This window comes from Schistocerca serialis, chromosome 4 (assembly GCF_023864345.2).
Source record: "Schistocerca serialis cubense isolate TAMUIC-IGC-003099 chromosome 4, iqSchSeri2.2, whole genome shotgun sequence".
In the NCBI taxonomy this organism is placed as follows: domain Eukaryota; kingdom Metazoa; phylum Arthropoda; class Insecta; order Orthoptera; family Acrididae; genus Schistocerca; species Schistocerca serialis.
In genome coordinates this window covers 741,834,631-741,854,040 of record NC_064641.1, presented here as the reverse complement: position 1 = coordinate 741,854,040, position 19,410 = coordinate 741,834,631, and the positions used below count along the sequence as shown (strand labels likewise).

Sequence of the window (19,410 nt, the reverse complement as noted above, 5' to 3'; positions counted from 1 at the left end):
TTTCATTCGGTACAAGCTAACCGTATTTACTCTCGTATGGAACTGGCATTTCTACGTGAGCAGATACATCAGACACGACGAGGACTGGCGGTATGTGATGGCCAACTGCTAAATCTTCATTTACTTATTAGCAATACTATGCAGTTTTGTCACTGGAACAAAGAGGACAGTTTAACATTTAGATCTATGGAGATTAGTGCAGAAGTGTCTTCCAATAGGCAGAAGGAGAAGTTTGGTCATCTACAAGAGGGTCAACAGGAAACACCGATTCCAAACAATTCCCAAACAGTTATTAATTTATCGGAAAAAGAATTGTCTAAGGAAGTACTTTCTATTCTGTCTAAAGGAGGGAATTTTGCAATAACTCCATCCAATATTCCTGTGGAGGACATTATTGCTAATATAGAGGCAGGAATTCGTCAGTTACCATAATATTCTGCTGATGAAATTAGAATGGAAACCTCCAGGATATTACGCAAAGCTAAGCCACGCAGCAGCAATCTGTCTCAAGGGGAAAGGAAGGCACTGCGGGAGGTCAATGCAGACAAGAATGTTATTATAGTTGCTGCTGACAAGGGAAATGTTACTGTTTTAATGAATACTGAGGATTATCACAAGATCAGTGATCTCCTGGAACTCAGCACATACAAGAAGTTGAAAAAGAATCCCACAACGAATGTGCTGAATGCCACCAATTGTCTGATAAAACAGTCTTCCATTCCTACAGAAGTTAAAAAGTATCTTTGTAAACGGAGGCTTATCCTCTGAGATTATATGGATTACCAAAGATACATAAACCTGATGTTCCTTTGAGACCAATAGTCAGCGCAATTGGAGCTCCTACCCAAGAACTAGCCAGACACCTTGCTTCTTTGTTACAACTTTACATAGGCAAAACTGAGAGTCATATTAAAAACTCTCTACACTTCATTGAGAAATTGAGGGAAATTACTGTCGGTCCTAATGACATACTTGTCAGTTTTGATACAGTATCTTTGTTCACGATGGTTCCAGTTGATGAAGCTCTCTCCCATATAGCTGATATGTTCCCTACTGATATAGTAGCCTTGTTCCAACACTGTCTATCCTCAACCTATTTTCAGTACAATGGTGAATTTTATGATCAGATTGATGGGGTAGCCATGGGAAGCGCCCTAAGTCCCGCAATTGCAAATTTATTCATGGAATATTTTGAACATCAAGCACTGCAGTCGGCCAAAAATAGCCCCTCGAAGTGGTATCGGTATGTGGATGATACCTTTGTAATATGGAATCATGAGGAAGAAGACTTGAATGATTTTCTGGTACACTTAAATAGCATCAACCCAAAGATTAAATTTACTATGGAGAAGGAGAAGAATGGACAACTTAACTTCTTGGATGTATCAGTTATCAAACAGGCGGATGGGACCTTAGGCCATAAGGTCTACAGGAAAGGTACACATACTGATCGCTACCTCCATAAGAACTCAAACCACCACCCTAAGGCAAAAGAGGGGGGGTCATAAAAACACTAGTGGATAGGGCCAATAAGATTTGTGAACCAGGCTACTTACAAGAAGAACTAAATCATTTACAAATGGCCTTTGCGAAAAATTGTTATACGAAAAACGAGATTAACCGAGCACTTCACCCAAATAGAAAAATGCCTAAAAATAGGAGACAGCAACAACCATCAGCTGGAAAAGTATTTCTTCCGTTCATCCTTAATATCACGGATCGCATTGGAAAAGTACTAGCCAAGTTTCAGGTAGAGACCATTTTTAGACCTACTAAGAAAATTAGTGAATGCCTAAGATCAACAAAAGATGCTCATCACCCCCTAGCCACCCCCGGGGTATATAAAATTCTGTGTAGTTGTGGCAGGGTTTACATAGGAACTACAAAAAGAAGCATCAATACATGGTTGACGGAGCACAAAAGAAACTGTCGCATGGGACGTATCGACAAATTGGCAGTAGCGGAACATGTTTTTAAGGATGGAGATCACGAAATAAAATTTGGTGAAACAAGCGTGCTAGCGAGGATGTCGCACTGTTATACATGAATGTATAGAGAGGCAATTGAAATCCACAAACATCAATACTATTTTAATTGTAAAGAAGATGGGTTAAAATTGGATAAGATATGGCGGTCGACGTTGCATCAATCACGTGACAATCAATTGCCTGCAATTGAGAGAACAGATGATAGCCAGAGATAGCTGCACATCGACGCCACGTGACGTGTGGTGGCACCCCCTACGATCTCTATATAAGCGGCGGCCCCAGCTCCTAGCAGCCAGTCGTCGACTCACCTCGGAAGATGTTCTCCGTAGTTGAGAATGAAAGGTCAGGGAGAAGAAGTTCTACAGATCGACCACGGCAACTTAGCCCGGAAGAGTTTACTGATAAAGACGCTGGCCGTGAAAGCCTACATGGAATGATTCGACGCCTCTACGGGGAGGAAATGTCAACTAGGGAACGACAACTGGAGAACCTACACAAGAAGAAAGGTCAACAACTTTTCTCACTCACTTTTCTGCTACGCTGTCGTGATACCGGTATAGTTCCCAAGTTTTTAAAAGTGAGAAGAATGTTTCATTCGGTACAAGCTAACCGTATTTACTCCTCGTATGGAACTGGCATTACTACGTGAGCAGATACATCAGACACGACGAGGACTGGCGGTATGTGATGGCCAACTGCTAAATCTTCATTTACTTATTAGCAATACTATGCAGTTTTGTCATTGGAACAAAGTGGACAGTTTAACATTTAGATCTATGGAGATTAGTGCAGAAGTGTCTTCCAATAGGCAGAAGGAGAAGTTTGATCATCTAAAAGAGGGTCAACAGGAAACACCGATTCCAAACAATTCCCAAACGGTTATTAATTTATCGGAAAAAGAATTGTCTAAGGAAGTACTTTCTATTCTGTCTAAAGGAGGGAATTTTGCAATAACTCCATCCAATATTCCTGTGGAGGACATTATTGCTAATATAGAGGCAGGAATTCGTCAGTTACCATAATATTCTGCTGATGAAATTAGAATGGAAACCTCCAGGATATTACGCAAAGCTAAGCCACGCAGCAGCAATCTGTCTCAAGGGGAAAGGAAGGCACTGCGGGAGATCAATGCAGACAAGAATGTTATTATAGTTGCTGCTGACAAGGGAAATGTTACTGTTTTAATGAATACTGAGGATTATCACAAGATCAGTGATCTCCTGGAACTCAGCACATACAAGAAGTTGAAAAAGAATCCCACAACGAATGTGCTGAATGCCACCAATCGTCTGATAAAACAGTCTTCCATTCCTACAGAAGTTAAAAAGTATCATTGTAAAACGGAGGCTTATCCTCTGAGATTATATGGATTACCAAAGATACATAAACCTGATGTTCATTTGAGACCAATAGTCAGCGCAATTGGAGCTCCTACCCAAGAACTAGCCAGACACCTTGCCTCTTTGTTACAACCTTACATAGGCAAAACTGAGAGTCATATTAAAAACTCTCTACACTTCATTGAGAAATTGAAGGAAATTACTGTCGGTCCTAATGACATACTTGTCAGTTTTGATATAGTGTCTTTGTTCACGATGGTTCCAGTTGATGAAGCTCTCTCCCATATAGCTGATATGTTCCCTACTGATATAGTAACCTTGTTCCAACACTGTCTATCCTCAACCTATTTTCAGTACAATGGTGAATTTTATGAACAGATTGATGGGGTAGCCATGGGAAGCGCCCTAAGTCCCGCAATTGCAAATTTATTCATGGAATATTTTGAACATCAAGCACTGCAGTCGGCCAAAAATAGCCCCTCGAAGTGGTATCGGTATGTGGATGATACCTTTGTAATATGGAATCATGAGGAAGAAGACTTGAATGATTTTCTGGTACACTTAAACAGCATCAACCCAAAGATTAAATTTACTATGGAGAAGGAGAAGAATGGACAACTTAACTTCTTGGATGTATCAGTTATCAAACAGGCGGATGGGACCTTAGGCCATAAGGTCTACAGGAAAGGTACACATACTGATCGCTACCTCCATAAGAACTCAAACCACCACCCTAAGGCAAAAGAGGGGGGTCATAAAAACACTAGTGGATAGAGCCAATAAGATTTGTGAACCAGGCTACTTACAAGAAGAACTAAATCATTTACAAATGGCCTTTGCGAAAAATTGTTATACGAAAAACGAGATTAACCGAGCACTTCACCCAAATAGAAAAATGCCTTAAAATAGGAGACAGCAACAACCATCAGCTGGAAAAGTATTTCTTCCATTCATCCTTAATATCACAGATCGCATTGGAAAAGTACTAGCCAAGTTTCAGGTAGAGACCATTTTTAGACCTACTAAGAAAATTAGTGAATGCCTAAGATCAACAAAAGATTCTCGTCACCCCCTAGCCACCCCCGGGGTATGTAAAATTCCGTGTAGTTGTGGCAGGGTTTACATAGGAACTACAAAAAGAAGCATCAATACACGGTCGACGGAGCACAAAAGAAACTGTCACTTGGGACATATCAACAAATCGGCAGTAGCGGAACATGTTTTTAAGGATGGAGATCACGAAATAAAATTTGGTGAAACAAGCGTGCTAGCAAGGACGTCACACTGTTATACATGAATGTATAGAGAGGCAATTGAAATCCACAAACATCAATACAATTTTAATCGTAAAGAAGAAGGATTAAAATTGGATAAGATATGGCGGTCGACATTGCATCAATCACGTGACAATCGATTGCCTGCAATCGAGAGAACAGATGATAGCCAGAGATAACTGCACATCGACGCCATGTGACGTGTGGTGGCGCCCCCTACGATCTCTATATAAGCGGCGGCCCCAGCTCCTAGCAGCCAGTCGTCGACTCACCTCGGAAGATGTTCTCCATAGTTGAGAACGAAATGTCAGGGAGAAGAAGTTCTACAGATCGACCATGGCAACTTAGCCCGGAAGAGTTTACTGATAATAACATTGTTCTTTTGATAGCTATAACGGGCGTACAATTCAAATATGTATGTGTGAAAAGCATGTAGTTGTGTGAGGGAAGTCTCTCACTGGTGCATGCACGTGCCAGGAAACTTTGTTTTGTTGACACATGACACATGGATGAGTCCAGCCTTGGCAATCTTTTTGAATTCCAGGCCAAACAAATCATTGCAAGACCAAGAAGAATGCTCGTCTGACACCAGGATGACACACATTATGCAGACTGTCAAAGGCCTATCTTTGGTGTGTAATAAGCAAGAATGGATGTGCTTCTCACAGTAAAGTACTGTGGTCACAGTACAGTTTAATATCTGCACCAGGAATATCGACTACTTGTAATTCCAAGCTATTCTGGAGGAGGTTCTGGACTTCTTGGTCAGTCTCTTGTGCCTCGGAGATTGATGATGCTTGATATGCTGTTGACATGGGGAAGACAATCAGCTATTACACTATCAATTCCCAAAATACATAACATGTCTGTGTTGAACTGGGTGATGAATACCAGTTGTTTATATTGATGTGGTGAGCAATTGTTATTGTTCTTAATATTTATGGAATATTCCATCAGTTCTTGGGGGAATGTGGACATATTAGAAACTTGAACACACAGTATTAATGTTCCACAACAATATTTATTTAATAGTTTGTTATTAACCATTTTCCAGCTTCTTAGTCCATTGTCAGGTAATTTAATAACGAACTATGCAATAAATTTTATTAATTCTGTGTATTCAGGTATTTAATAATTATTATTGTTTCATTGGAATGCGTAAGTGAGCAGTTAATGATCTGGGAGTATAGTAAACTCTCTAGCTCCCAGTTATGAATGGAAGTATTTGATAGCCTTGTAGATGGCAAGAAGTTCTCTATTGTGTGAGCTCCACGTTTGGTGTGTTGGAGACACCTTGTGTGAGTAAAAAGCCAGTGGCTGCCATGTACCACCGTGGAACTGTTGTAACACAGCAATGATAGCAACCGATTTGCCTTGTATCTACGACTAGTGCAAGAGGTTGCATCCAGTTCAGTTTGAGTGAGAACTGCTACATCCTCTATGCACTGTTTTGCCACTTTGAAGGCAAAGCTCATGGCAACCACCCACTAAATCAGTGGGTTGCCTTTTTGGATCAACGAGAGCCCCAGTCAGTGGTATTTGTAGCTCAGCTGAGTGTGGCAGATGTCAATGGTAGAGGCTGAATATGCCAAGAAAGTGATGTAATTCTCTAGCTGTATTTGGGCAGGCAGTTTGTAAAGTAGTTACCACTTTTTCAGGCAATGGTAGTGACCCCTTTGATGAAATCTGGTGATTTAGGAAGTTAACTTGTGACTGTTCAAATATGCTGTTGACGGTATTTAGAACCATGCCATACTGTTCTAATCATTGGAAGACTGCAAGTGAGTGTTGTTTGTGCTGCTCTACAGTGGACGAAAAGACAAGAATGTCATCCAAGTACACAAAACAGAAAGGAAGTCCTTGAAGTACTGAATCAATAAATCTTTGTCATGATTGCACAGCACTCCTTAGGGTAAATGTCATAAAAAGGCTCTCAAATAACCCAAATGGGCTGATGATGGGTGTCTTCAGTATATCTTCTTCTACCACTGCCTTAGTACAATTGAGATGTAGCACATAAAACGTAAGTATAATAACGTAAGAAAGGTACAGAGTTCCAGTCTGGCACGGTTCAGGCGTTGAGTGTATGATAGTCTCCACATGGACATCACACAAAATGTTCCCACACTTCTTTGGCACAAGGTGCAAAAGAGACGGCCACTCGCTACTGGAGGGATGAATAATACCTTCCTTTAGCATGGCGTTAAGTTCTGCCTTCGCAATGGTGAAGTGATCAGGAGATATGTGGGTCTGCATGAGACAGGCAGTCCATCAGTAGTTCTAATATGATGTACTGTGTTGTGGCGTATCTCTTAGGCACTCCAGGTGGTCATGTCAAGGCTGGATATTGCTGCAATAGTCCTGTGTACTTGCTGCAGTCTACTTGCACAATCTTGGCCAATCAAACTGCTGTGCTACATTGGAAATCCAAAGCTGTCATGCTATTAATGCTGTCGGTAATTCATGTGTTGGATATGTCTGGTAGCAGGTAATAGTATGCTAGGAAATCAGCTCCAATGATGAGCTCTGTTGCATCCAAAATCATGAAATCTTGTGCGAAGACTAGATACAGCCTCAGACCTAATTCCATTCACTGTGTACCGTACATTGGTATAAAAGAGTTGTTTGCCACAGACAAACCAAAAACGTTGATGCCTGTGTAATAGGGTTCAAGGAAATGTACATAAATCTGATGCAGTATGCACTAAATACTGCCGACCTGACTTCTGTTCACTCATAAACAGGAGTTGCAATTTTGCACAGCAATTGGATGATACACCTATTTTCCAGTTGTCACTGGCACTTGGATAGGTGCACGTGATCCCCAAATTTATGATGATACCAATAAATGGAGTGTTGACCTTCCCCAGAAGTTGAAGAGGTCATTTTAAGAGTAACTTCTTGACCTCTTGCGGTAGTTGTTTCTGTCACTGCTATGATTGTACTGAGATAACTATTCACTGAACCTTACCTGCAAGACCATCAGAGTCTATGTGTGTTACTGTTGTTGGCAATATGCTGATACACTGTGCTTACTGCTGTGGTCATCATTTCACCCATTATCTTGTCAGCCAAGCCAGCGTCTGCATTGGAGGGCATCTCAGTTAGTGTGACTATAATTGCCTATACTTACAGTGGTAAGTGACTACTCCATAAAATCTTACAATCTCTTTGCAAAGATGCCAATCAGGGCCATAGAATGTTGTTTACTAATAGCCTATTTCTATGGAGTTTGTAAGTGCTTATGTCTTCATCGGTTTTTCTGGATTCAATATGATTATTCCAAGCTGCTTACAAATAAATTCTAAAATTCTGAACACGTTAGCACTTGTTTCGTTATTTATAGTGACTATATTAGTACTTATATTAAAACAAAACTTGTCTGCTGTGGTCCTCTTGAGATGCCAAGACTCGAAGCGTTTCTCACAAGAGTTTGTTGCAGATGGCATGGTTATCACACCTTCAGTCACTGCATTGTACCGATGATCTAGTTGACTCACCACTCTTGCAAACTCCATACAATCTGTTGTGATTCCTAAATAGTCAAAACTGGCCTGCACTTGTGAAATCACGGCATAGGGTTGTGTGGCCAGAAAGGTGGTAATCGCACGACAATTCTGGATATCGATGCTTCTGTCGCATCCGATGTAAAAGTCCTGGTAGGAAGCTTGAGTTCTTCCTGTGCTGCAGTGTAGGATAGAACATGACAGGCTCACCAGGTATCATGATGGCAGGCCGGCCGCGGTGGCCGTGCGGTTCTAGGCGCTCCAGTCCGGAGCCGCGCTGCTGCTACGGTCGCAGGTTCGAATCCTGTCTCGGGCATGGGTGTGTGTGATGTCCTTAGGTTAGTTAGGTTTAAGTAGTTCTAATTTCTAGGGGACTAATGACCACAGCAGTTGAGTCCCATAGTGCTCAGAGCCATTTTTTATCAGGATAGCTTTTTTATCTAAGTTACACATCTTGAGGTGTAGCCCAACTAGTGTAGGAAATATGAACTCTCATACAGGGAATAAATGAGCTCTGTTCATACCTCAGAAAACAGAAGCTTATTACAAGTCAGCAGCTTCAGAGTTCTTTTACGAACTTGTAGAATGTTCTCCTGAGATACAAGAATAACTCTAATCTAATGCATAACCAAATAACTAACTGACTCGGGAATACATCTCAGAAAAACAATAAATAATAAGTCCAAGAATAAGTATGTCCCTAATAGAAATAAAATAGTGCCTGTGGCAGCTGGGATAAATTTTTTTTTGACATCTGCAATGTAAACCAACACACGTGTGTGACAGAACATGACACAACACAAGGAGGACTGTAATCTCAGTTACTAAACCTTTGCATATGTCTCTGCCAGTATGCTTTTGCAAACAAAGTGATGTTCGTGATCTGCCAGCAGGTTCTCATGTCATCTGCTTGTGAGAAGTAATGCCAGGTATTACAGGGGTCATATTTCGTCTTGTGTAAGCCCCCCCCCCCCCCCCCCCCCCCGACCCCTTCCTCTCCCCATGCTAGGATAAAGTTCAAAGCATGTAATGACAATTTGTTGGTGCTCATCATTTAACTAGTCATTAATACAGCAGTTGTCAGAAAGTTCAAGTGAAGAGGTGCTAATAGATCCCCTTCCTCTTTTCTTTTCTTTTCCCCCCCCTCCCTTCACACTTGAAGTAACAATTAAGATTACACGAACTGCATTAGGAGGAAATGCTTATGTTTCTACTTGCTGTATCAAATTGAAGTCTCTTCTAGGCAATATTGTTGGCTTAGTTAAACAATGTCAAAATTGTGATTGAGACAACTGAATTGTAGATAGATGGATTTTTTGTTTGCAAATAGCTGATCATAGGGATGGGAATTAGACATCCTTCACACTTGATTTTGTAGTTATGCGTCTATAGTATCTCCTCAGTTGTGCGATTGGATTCTTGAGTTCCTGTCAGAAAGGTCACAATTCATACTGGTTGAAGGAAAGTCATTGAATGAAATAGAAGTTTCTCAAGGAAGTTTCATAACTCCTCTGCTGTTCCTCACATACATAGACAATATAGGGGACAATCTGAGCAGCCCTCTTAGATTATTTGGAGATGATGCAATCATTCACTGTCTTGTAAAGTCACCAGATGATCCAAAGAAAGGTGTGAAGTCATCCACATGAGTACTAAAAGAAATATGCTAAATTTTGGTTGCACAATAAATCACACAAATCTAAAGGCTGCAAATTCAACTCAATACCCAGGGATTTTAAAGAACTTAAACTGAAACAATCGCATAGATAACATTGTGAGGAAATCAAACCAAAGATTGCAACTTACAAGAAAATGCATCAGGTCCCCTAAAGGTCCCTCTTCCGGAGCACTGCTGTGCGGTGTGGAATCCGCATCAGATGGTAATGATGGAGAACATCGAAAAAGTTCAGAAAAGGGCAGCTCATTTTGTACTATTGTGAAGTAGGGAAGAGAGTACCATGCACATGATATGTGAATTGGGGTGCAATCATTAAAACATAGATGTTTTTGTAGCAACAGGATCTTCATGAAATTTCAGTCACCAACTTTCTCTTCCAATTGCAAAAATATTTTGTTGGCGCCCACCTACATAGGAAGAAATGATCATCGTGATAAAATAAGAGAAATCAAAGCTCACACAGAAACATTTAAGAGTTTCTGTGCACCATTCATTGGTGAATCAGTAGAGAAATATCTTAACTGTGAATTGCAGAGTGGTCATGTAGATGTGGAAGTAGTTATCAGAAAGGTGTATGATACTATTTTATTGAAATGGATGTCATTCATACTGGAATCTTAGGAAGTACAATTAAAACATGATTTGATGGAAAAAGTGAAAGCTGAATGATTTTATACTAATCTAATGGTTACAAATAATGTTACAAGTACTAATATTTTCAGAATTTTAGAATTCATAAGTGGTTTGGAGTGATCATATTCAGTCCAGAAAAACCCATGAAGACTTAAGCACTTACACATTCCGTAGAAAGAGGCTGTCAGCCAACAACTTTCTTTTTCCCTAATCGCCATCTATGCAAAGAGACTTTAAGAATTTATTTACTTTCTTATTGATGAAATATGTGTACATTTCTTGTTGATGTATGAAAATTAAGTATTGACATTGACCTCTTGGAGAAAAATGGTAAATGTTTGAGCTTAACACTAAAAGAATAATTTTAACTTAGCTCAAAAGAAGGAAGTGAATTTCTCCTTTGGGAAAGTGGTGACATCTGTTGGTGGCAATAAGACACCTCCAGTTCTAAGATATTAAAAAAAACCACAGCCTGTGTCATCCTTATGTAGGGCTATTTTAAAGTAAGATCAAATCACAAGGCTGAAACTAGCAATGTTTTTTAAATGAAAATGTTAAAACTGGAGCTGCTGTTATTGCCACCATGTATTTCTAAACTGCTTAGGTCTTGGAAACAAATGTAAGAGCAGTGGGTGCTTAGGGACAGTGATGGCCACACAAAGTGGCACTGATGTGTCAGACAAAGAAATAACAATTTGTGGAACAAAGGTATTATGATAAACGATTTCTTACCTGGTCTTAACAAAAATTTCATTTTGAATGAAATGTTGATTTTCATATGTAACTGATGCTGTTGCTTTCAAAGAATGCTCATTCTTGCTGTCCCTCCAGGAGGCAACACATTTTTTCCCAGTACATGGAGAAGATGTAGATATTGTATGTCAATAAAGATTATTAAAGCATATATTGTAGAATGTTACTAAACTCTGCATTTTGTTGATGGTATTCAGTGGGAAGTAAGGATTTTGTCTTTTCTTTTCAACATAATAAAGGGTTCACAAAAAATTCTGTTTACTGGAAAGAAAAATCATTACTGATTTGTTGTGTTTGGAATAGAGACTCTTTCAAATAACACATCCTAGTGCCATTCAGTAAGGTAGACTTAACTGTGGTTTTTTCCCCCAGCAAACAGAATTATTGGAACATATTTTTGAAAGTATGCCAATTGCATAGAACACCACATCTGTCAAAACATGTCCCATATATTCTTAGTGGGATTCTTCACTGGTAGTTCTGTCACGTGAATGTGTAGCCTTAACATGACATTCACTGTGGTACCCACTACCTGGGGCAAGATGTTATTGTGTGTTAAATGTAGCTGTACTGGTTTGTTTGTTTTGTGTGTGTGGGGGGGGGGGGGGCACATGCGTACACTTGTATACTAGCTCAAAAAAGGATTCACTGGAATACTGTCGAAGTTTTCAGTTTGAACTGAATTGATATGACTATCTGTTTGCTGGGGGTGAGGTGAAAGTTAACTTTGTGAAGTTATTTTTGTCTTGTGGAGGAGGGGGGTGCCCTGCCTTGCCCTTCACAGGGTACACCTGTGCACAAAATTTTTGTTGTCTGAAGTAATGCAATACAGTCTCGGTACTTACAGCACTACAGTCTCGGTACGTACAGCACCCAACAGAACTACCATACCAGACTTTCAAAAATATGTTCCAAGATGTGTGTTGGTTCTTTTTTTTTTTTTAAAAAAAAAAAAAAGAAATAGATTAGCTGTATCGATTATCGTTTTCTAATTTGGAAAAAAAAAAAAATGCTTATAGGTATGTCTGTAGCTGCTGGCAAATTTTTTGGAGATAAGATGTGCTATGCGGCTGGAGCTCCACGCTCTGATGGCACTGGTCAAGTTCTCATTTTCAGCAAAAGACAGCAGTTTGTAAACCCAATGGCATTACGACTCATTTTAAATGGGGAACAGTTTGCTTCAAGTTTTGGCTATGAAGTTGCAGCAGCAGATGTTGATGGTGACAAGTAAGTTGTCTTTACATTTTATATCTTTATAAAAAGCTATTAATACAACTTTTTATGGCAATTTTAAACCTTATTTCCTATTTGTGACTGTGAATTGAAGTAAAAAGCCACTTATTTAGCATGTCACACAGAACTGTTGTGATTATAACTACTTGTTATTTGATTTCTGTCCTGTGGCTCTACAGCTTTGCTATATTGCCTGTCGCATGTGTTTGCCTAAAGCTTCAAGAACAGGAGCTGGCTGCCAACACGGGATGAAAATGTTAGTGCTAGGACATTTAAATGACCTGCTTTTATTGCCCAGTAATGCTGCATGGCTTTACTTCAAAACTCTGACTCAAATGATGCTTTGCTCTGGCCCACTGATTAAAGGAACTGAGGTTCAAGACATGAAGTGTAACAAGCAAAGATTTAGTCATATGTTATGTGAAAGAATGTTATATTTTTTCTGATTTTTGAATAACCTGAAGTTAAAAAAAAATGTGATGCTGGAAATTATTAACATGCATATTTTACAAGACTACTGTTTAATGTAACAAATATCAACATTAGCAAAGGTATATTATTATGGCAGCTCAGCTGTTGCAAACAACTAAATTTGCTAGAAATATGAGGCAGTCCACTGAAAATTAATTTTTGAGCTAGGGCTGGAAAGCAAAGGTTTTAAGGACGTTACTGGTTGAAATTTTTAGTGGTGCATGTGGGCAGATGTCAACTTGGATAATAAATCAAAGATCCTGGAGATTTCCCAAGGTGAAAGCGCATAATCTTCATTGTCCACAGCATTTGTGCTAGATCAGGTTACCTCAAGGCATTTCTCAGTAACACCATCAAGTATCCCTGCACGGCTGCCTGATACTCATTCCAGTATTGTATGAAGCTGTGTGTCACATGCCGTTCGGTGTATTGGAACTGACAAAGCCAGATCTTACTGTCTTGCTTTGATCTTACTCTTTGGATACTTTAGGTTTGGCTGATGAGGACTTGAACTTTGTACTGGTTTCCTTTTTCCTTGTTATTGGCTTTCATGACTCAGCACGTTGCTGACTTAGCAGCCTGTGATGATTACACGCTTGCCACACCTTTCTGAACTTCCTGTTTACAGTTCTGCTACTAATGCCATTGGTCCTTGTGCACATGGTATTGTCACTAACATAGCAGGAATGACCAAAACACCTCAGCAAAGGAATGGACCTGACTTACAGATATTTTTTTCACTGTATCACCGTCACTGCCATAGGTGGTGTCCTCCTGTTAACCACAGAGGACCAAGAATCCCATTTTGTGATAGCAACATGCTCGCCTGCCCCTTCTCCCCCCCCCCCCCCTCCCCCTCCCCCCAACATTTTCCAGCTGCCCAACACCTAACACTGTCAGATGTCACATAGATGGAAGCATTGACATGCAGATACGTTTACTGGCCTCAGTATGGCCATTGAGCATGCTGTCTAAGACTGTTTCCATCCAGTTTCTAGCTCAGAGGTGGAGTAGATAGAATTTTCAAGGCTCAAATGTGGAAGGCCATGGTGTAGTCACCATCCAGAGAAGCTCTGACCAGTTCCTTGGTTACATACCATTTCACCATGGTCAGTGTATGCAGTGTGGCCAAAATTCTGCACAGTCACAGACAACAGACTCTACATTACATCATTATCATTACTTGGACTTTGAATACTGCCTAGTACCCTGTCTCCCCCCCCCCCTCCCACCCCCACCCTCTCTTTTTCCAGAGTAGTGCCACACACAAATCTGACCACATGCTAGCAACTCCAACAGTCCTCATGCCAGCAGTTTAATCAGACACTGATATGTAGGAAGCTATGGAGGAGGATCCCATGATCAACCTTACCACCCTCTCCCGTCAATCCCAGCAGCATCCCAGCCGTTTCTGGACCTTTTTGCTCTTTAAATTGTTGAGTTATTCAGTATCATATGATATTGATGATGACTCAGATGATAAATCATAGTTCCTAGGGGTATCAGAATCAACAATCGTATCTATATGCAGCACTTGCACTTGGCCAGGTGATCACAAGGTGTTTCGATGTAACACTGTTAAGCTCACAGCAGCTGGCAGTCATTCTCCAGTACAGCATGAAACACACATTTGTCAGACACATCAGCATCATGGAACCAACTCAATTTCATCTCACTGTCTTTCTCCTTAGGTATTTTGTGTTTGGTGATGATGATTTGTGCTTCACACTGGTTTCCAATTTGTGAGTTATTGTCTTTACCAGGTCAGTACATCATTTGCACATTTTGCGGTGCCAGTCATGAGCCCAGTGATAGCAACACTGCTTCAAACATTGCTGTTTACAGCTCCACTGCTACTTGCAGTGTTCTGTCTGCCAAAGCCATGCTGATGCCATTTATTGCCACTTTTCTATGGTACAATTTTGCTAGGTACATAAAATTACATTTTTACCAAATAATTCTGCAGAAAACTGAAGAGATGTTACTTTTGAGTAGAGTAATCCTTTTTCACTTTTTTAATGTTAATGTTAGCAAAGAACTGTTTGATTCTCCCATTTTGCTGTCACTATCTCCTAATGGCTGTGAAAACTGTCAAATATACTGCAGTGGATTTGCACAACTTGTTCTCACAATTAAAAGTGACATGATTTTACAATAATCCATTATGCTGTCTTTCCTCAGACGAGCTGACTTGATTGTCGGAGCTCCATTCTACTTTTTTAAAGAAGATGGAGGAAGAGTGTATGTGTACACAAATCTCAGAGAAGACTGTGAAGATTGCAACAAACCCGTTACACTAACTGGTCAACTTGAATCTAGGTAAAGTATCATGCTGGATAGTAATATGAAACAACTATATAGTTTAATGTAATATTCTTTCTACTCTTTCTAGTGTGGATAGCCAATGTGTTATTTCAGGAGATCAGTCACTAGATACACATAGATAAGAAATTAATAACTAGGAGATGCACAATCCTGGTGTTAATCAAAACTGTTACTTTCTGGGTGCATTTGAAGCACAAGCCAATTCTGAATTATATCCAGAAAGAAATTTTTGTGTGCTGATATTTCGTAGAAAATGAAAAGTTATTGCAGAACTTCAAGGAAGTATTTATTTTTATCTTACTATTATGTTTTGCCAAGTATTGATGGAGAATCTAGGTAAGCAAACACCAAAAACTTTCAGCTTATACATAGCAAACAGTGGAAAATCCAGGATGGAATGTAACAATGTCATGAGAAGGAAAGTTGCTACTCACATTATAGTGAAGATACTGAGTTGCAGATAGGCACAACTAATCTCTGCCTCTCTGCAACTCAGCATCTCCACTATATGGTAAGAAGCAACTTTCCTTCTCATAAATTTATACATAGCACATGACACACAACAATCACATTACATTTTTACTTTTGTGGACACCATTGGTAAGCTTTGTGGGCTTTCAGTGACTTCCATTGTCATTGCAGGTAAAAACATCAACACCCTGTACATATGGTAAATTCGTGGAAAGCAAAAAGTTTTTGAAATGTTCCAAAGGTGGGGCGAGTAATATGAAGGTCACTGGAAACTAGTCAGGGCAGTTAAACACTGCTTTTGCTTCCGCTTCCACAGTTAGTGGGAATTTTAACTTGTTTCTGAAAGTAAATCTCTGCTACACACCTCCCACATGCCCCCCCCCCCCCCCCAAAAAATCCCCTGTACCTTTTATGTAATTTTAATCTCAGTCTCTGTCAAAGCTGTTGCTATAGAGCTGAATATTGTCATTTCTCTTGTTATGGAACCACAGTATGAAATGGTGTGAGATGGGATCTTTGTTTTTTGGAAACTATTCTTTTTTTTTCCCCAGTCTGTGCTCCATCTGCACAGACTTACCTAGACTAATTGTGTAAGTGACATACATCTACCTCACAGTGTTCAGCCACAGTCTGAATTGTTTGACCAATTGAATCAACACATTTTCATGGAAGACACAAGTTATTTACTGGTCGCAATGTGGAAGTGGACACAGGACACACAGAGGCAAATTTGAATAGCAGTAAATTGTGGCAGAAACAGTAGCAGTGGCGTGTCAAGGCTTTGACAAAACATAATCTACATTAAAAATAAATCGTATGGTATTTATTGTTGTTATTCTTAATCATGATATTGATATTTTGTTCACTGCTGTAGTAGTGAACTGTTATGAGTGCTCATTTCATTTTTTGTAGGTTTGGTTTTGCTATTACCAACCTGGGAGATATCAACAAAGATGGTTTTGATGACATAGCTGTAGGTGCTCCATATGATGGCAATGGAGCCGTTTTTGTGTACTTGGGGTCAGAGAAAGGAATCATCACAGAGCCAGCACAGGTATGCAATTGTTGCAGTGTAAACATTTATGTGTTTTGTTGAATAATAACAGGTTGCTTCTTTTAAGAGAGAAGGAGAATAGTGAGGAGAGAGACTGTACGATATGAGACTCGTTTGTTCTTAACGGCAAGTGCAAAAGACAAAGTGCTCAATATGTAAGGGTTCCAGATAAGTGTCAGGCAATTAAATTTGTATGTGTTTATAAATTATTCAAAAATGACACATTATAAAAACAATACAGTGAAGTGATTAACTTCCTGGTAATAAATGTGCTTACATATTTGATACAGCTTGAATAAAATGACTTTGTGGTTAACAAATTGCTGTGGTGGTGGGCTGTATTGCCGGTGTGCAGCCAGCTGTGCTTGACTAGGCTCTGCATGTACATAAAAAAACAGCCAACACACCAACCATATGGTACTGACTGATGGCTACCACTTGACTCACTCAATCATCTGTCACAAAGTTATTTTAATCAAAGTGTAATTCCCAGTCTCTAGTGATTATGTACCATTTACTGACCTACAGCTTGAAAGTAATTGGCCTGTTCACTACTTTCACTTCATTTGTAGCTACAGTGCTGTTGCATAGTACAGCAGTTTCAAGTTTAGACAACATTTGTTTTAAATAATTCTGGAAGGAGTCTTTGACTCTGACCATCACTTGCTGCAAGTGAAGATTAGGCCAAGCTCAAGAAACAGAAAGGCAATACAGAACAAAGAAGATAAAAAAAAGACAAAATTATTGAATAAATTAATCAAAATGCAACAGAAAATTGGACAGACCTCGCAAAGACAATTCAGAATACAGCGTCTTGGGCTCAGCATACGGTCAGGCCACCGAATGTAGAATCCAGGCATGGAGGAAGTTTAACAGTAACGGAACAACAGAAACATGGCATGGTTTCCAAAAAGTCCAAAAACAATGCTCAAAAGATATTAGATGAATGAACAGGACGTACAGCAAAAGTACACTAAATGAAATCAAGGAAGATTTCAAGAGAAATAATATGAGAAATTTTTACAGAATACTCAGTCAAAATATAAAGGATTATCAGCCTCCAAATATCCATTTCAAAGAACAAATAACAAAGAAAACTGCAAAAAAATACTTTGATAAACTCCTCAGATGTGAGAAGCCTAAATAAAAATTACACTTCATGGAAACAATACCAATTCCAGATTTGAAACTGCCTACAGTCACAGAGGTAGAGGAGTTTACCAAAAAAAAAAAAAAAAAAAAAGAAAGAAAGAACAGAGACCTAGGATGAGAGGGTATTATCTCAGAGATCAGGAAACTCAGGGACCAAAACATCACAAAGAAAATTTGTAAAAGTTTCATGGAAATAGGGATTACAGAGAAAATTCCACAGGAATGGAAATGTGCATTGATGTATCCGCTCCACAAAAAGGGCAACAAGACAGACCTTTATAGTTATGAGATACGTTATTATTACTGGTCACTTACAGAATACTGTCCAATCTGTTACTGAACAGAACAGACTAGAACCAGAAGCTGATACAAAGACAGGTGAATACCAAGCAAGCTCCAGAAAAGGAAGATCCTGTACTGAACAGGTTTGGAACCTGTGAATGCTCCTAAAGGTCAGACAGACACAACACTGTAGTCGCATTCATGGACTTTAAGATGCTTTATGACTCCATAGACAGGCATACTCTCTTTGACGCACTAGAAGAATATGGGATAGGCAGAAAAATTATGACACTCATGCAACAGCCTTTCACAGTCACCACATCCAAAATGAAATTTGTGGGAGAAATCTCAGTACTATTCGAGATACATACAGGGATGAGACAAGGAAATAGTCTTTCACTGTTTTTATTCAACATGGTCTTGCACAAAAGAAGAAAAGGTAAAAGGGATTCTGTTGGAAAGAACATGTGCAAACAAGACAATTGTAAAATGTCTGGCACGAATTGGCAATATTCAGGAACAATAAATAAGAAGCACTGGAATACTTACATAAAATCTCTCCCAAAACAGGTCTACAAATATCATAAGGAAAAATGCAATACATGGAAAGAAAGAACAACAACACACAAGGCATGCACACAAAATGCATAAAGGCTAATGGAATGGAAAAATTGAAATCTCTTGGAGAATATATACAAATAGGGGGATCAAACAAGGCATCCAACATAGAATGAACAGAAAAAACTTCAGAAAGAGTTCAGATTGACATGGATGTCCTGGAATAAAAGAAACATTTCAAACGGGCCAAACTCGGGTACTACTTCACAGTTGTACTTCCAGAGACACACTATGCTTCAGAAATGACCATAATTAGATCATCAGGCATCACAGGGACAGTAAAATAGAATGTAAAATACTCAGAAAAGTTTTTGAAGCAGTACACAGATATGGTATATGGACGAAGAGAATAACCAAAGCATTATGCGAGCCCACAGATGTGATTGGAAACACCAACCTAACATTCTATGGTGCGTAAAATGAACAATGGTAGACTTACAAAGAGGATTTTTGATGTAGTAAACAGTTCAATAAAAAAAATAGTTTCAAAAATAGAAGAACTAAAACAAGCAGGAATTAGTAGGGAAATGATAAGTCTTTGTGTCGATATTTCATAGACTTGCCCAGAAAAAGAACTTCAAGATGCAGCCCTCAGCTGGAAAAATCATAGCCACAGTGTTCTTGGATACAGA

The 19,410-nt window shown here is 39.4% G+C and overlaps 1 protein-coding gene across 4 annotated transcripts in view; it reads left to right on the top strand.

Moving 5' to 3' along the window:
• Window positions 1-19,410, top strand: part of LOC126473263 (integrin alpha-PS1) — a 595,899-nt gene that overhangs the window by 501,314 nt on the left and 75,175 nt on the right. For all 4 annotated transcript variants that reach the window (XM_050100213.1, XM_050100212.1, XM_050100211.1 and 1 more), the window contains 3 exons: window positions 12,192-12,399; window positions 15,058-15,195; window positions 16,585-16,726. In XM_050100213.1, the coding sequence (XP_049956170.1) occupies window positions 12,192-12,399; window positions 15,058-15,195; window positions 16,585-16,726 (488 nt within the window). The remainder of the gene's footprint in view (window positions 1-12,191; window positions 12,400-15,057; window positions 15,196-16,584; window positions 16,727-19,410) is intronic.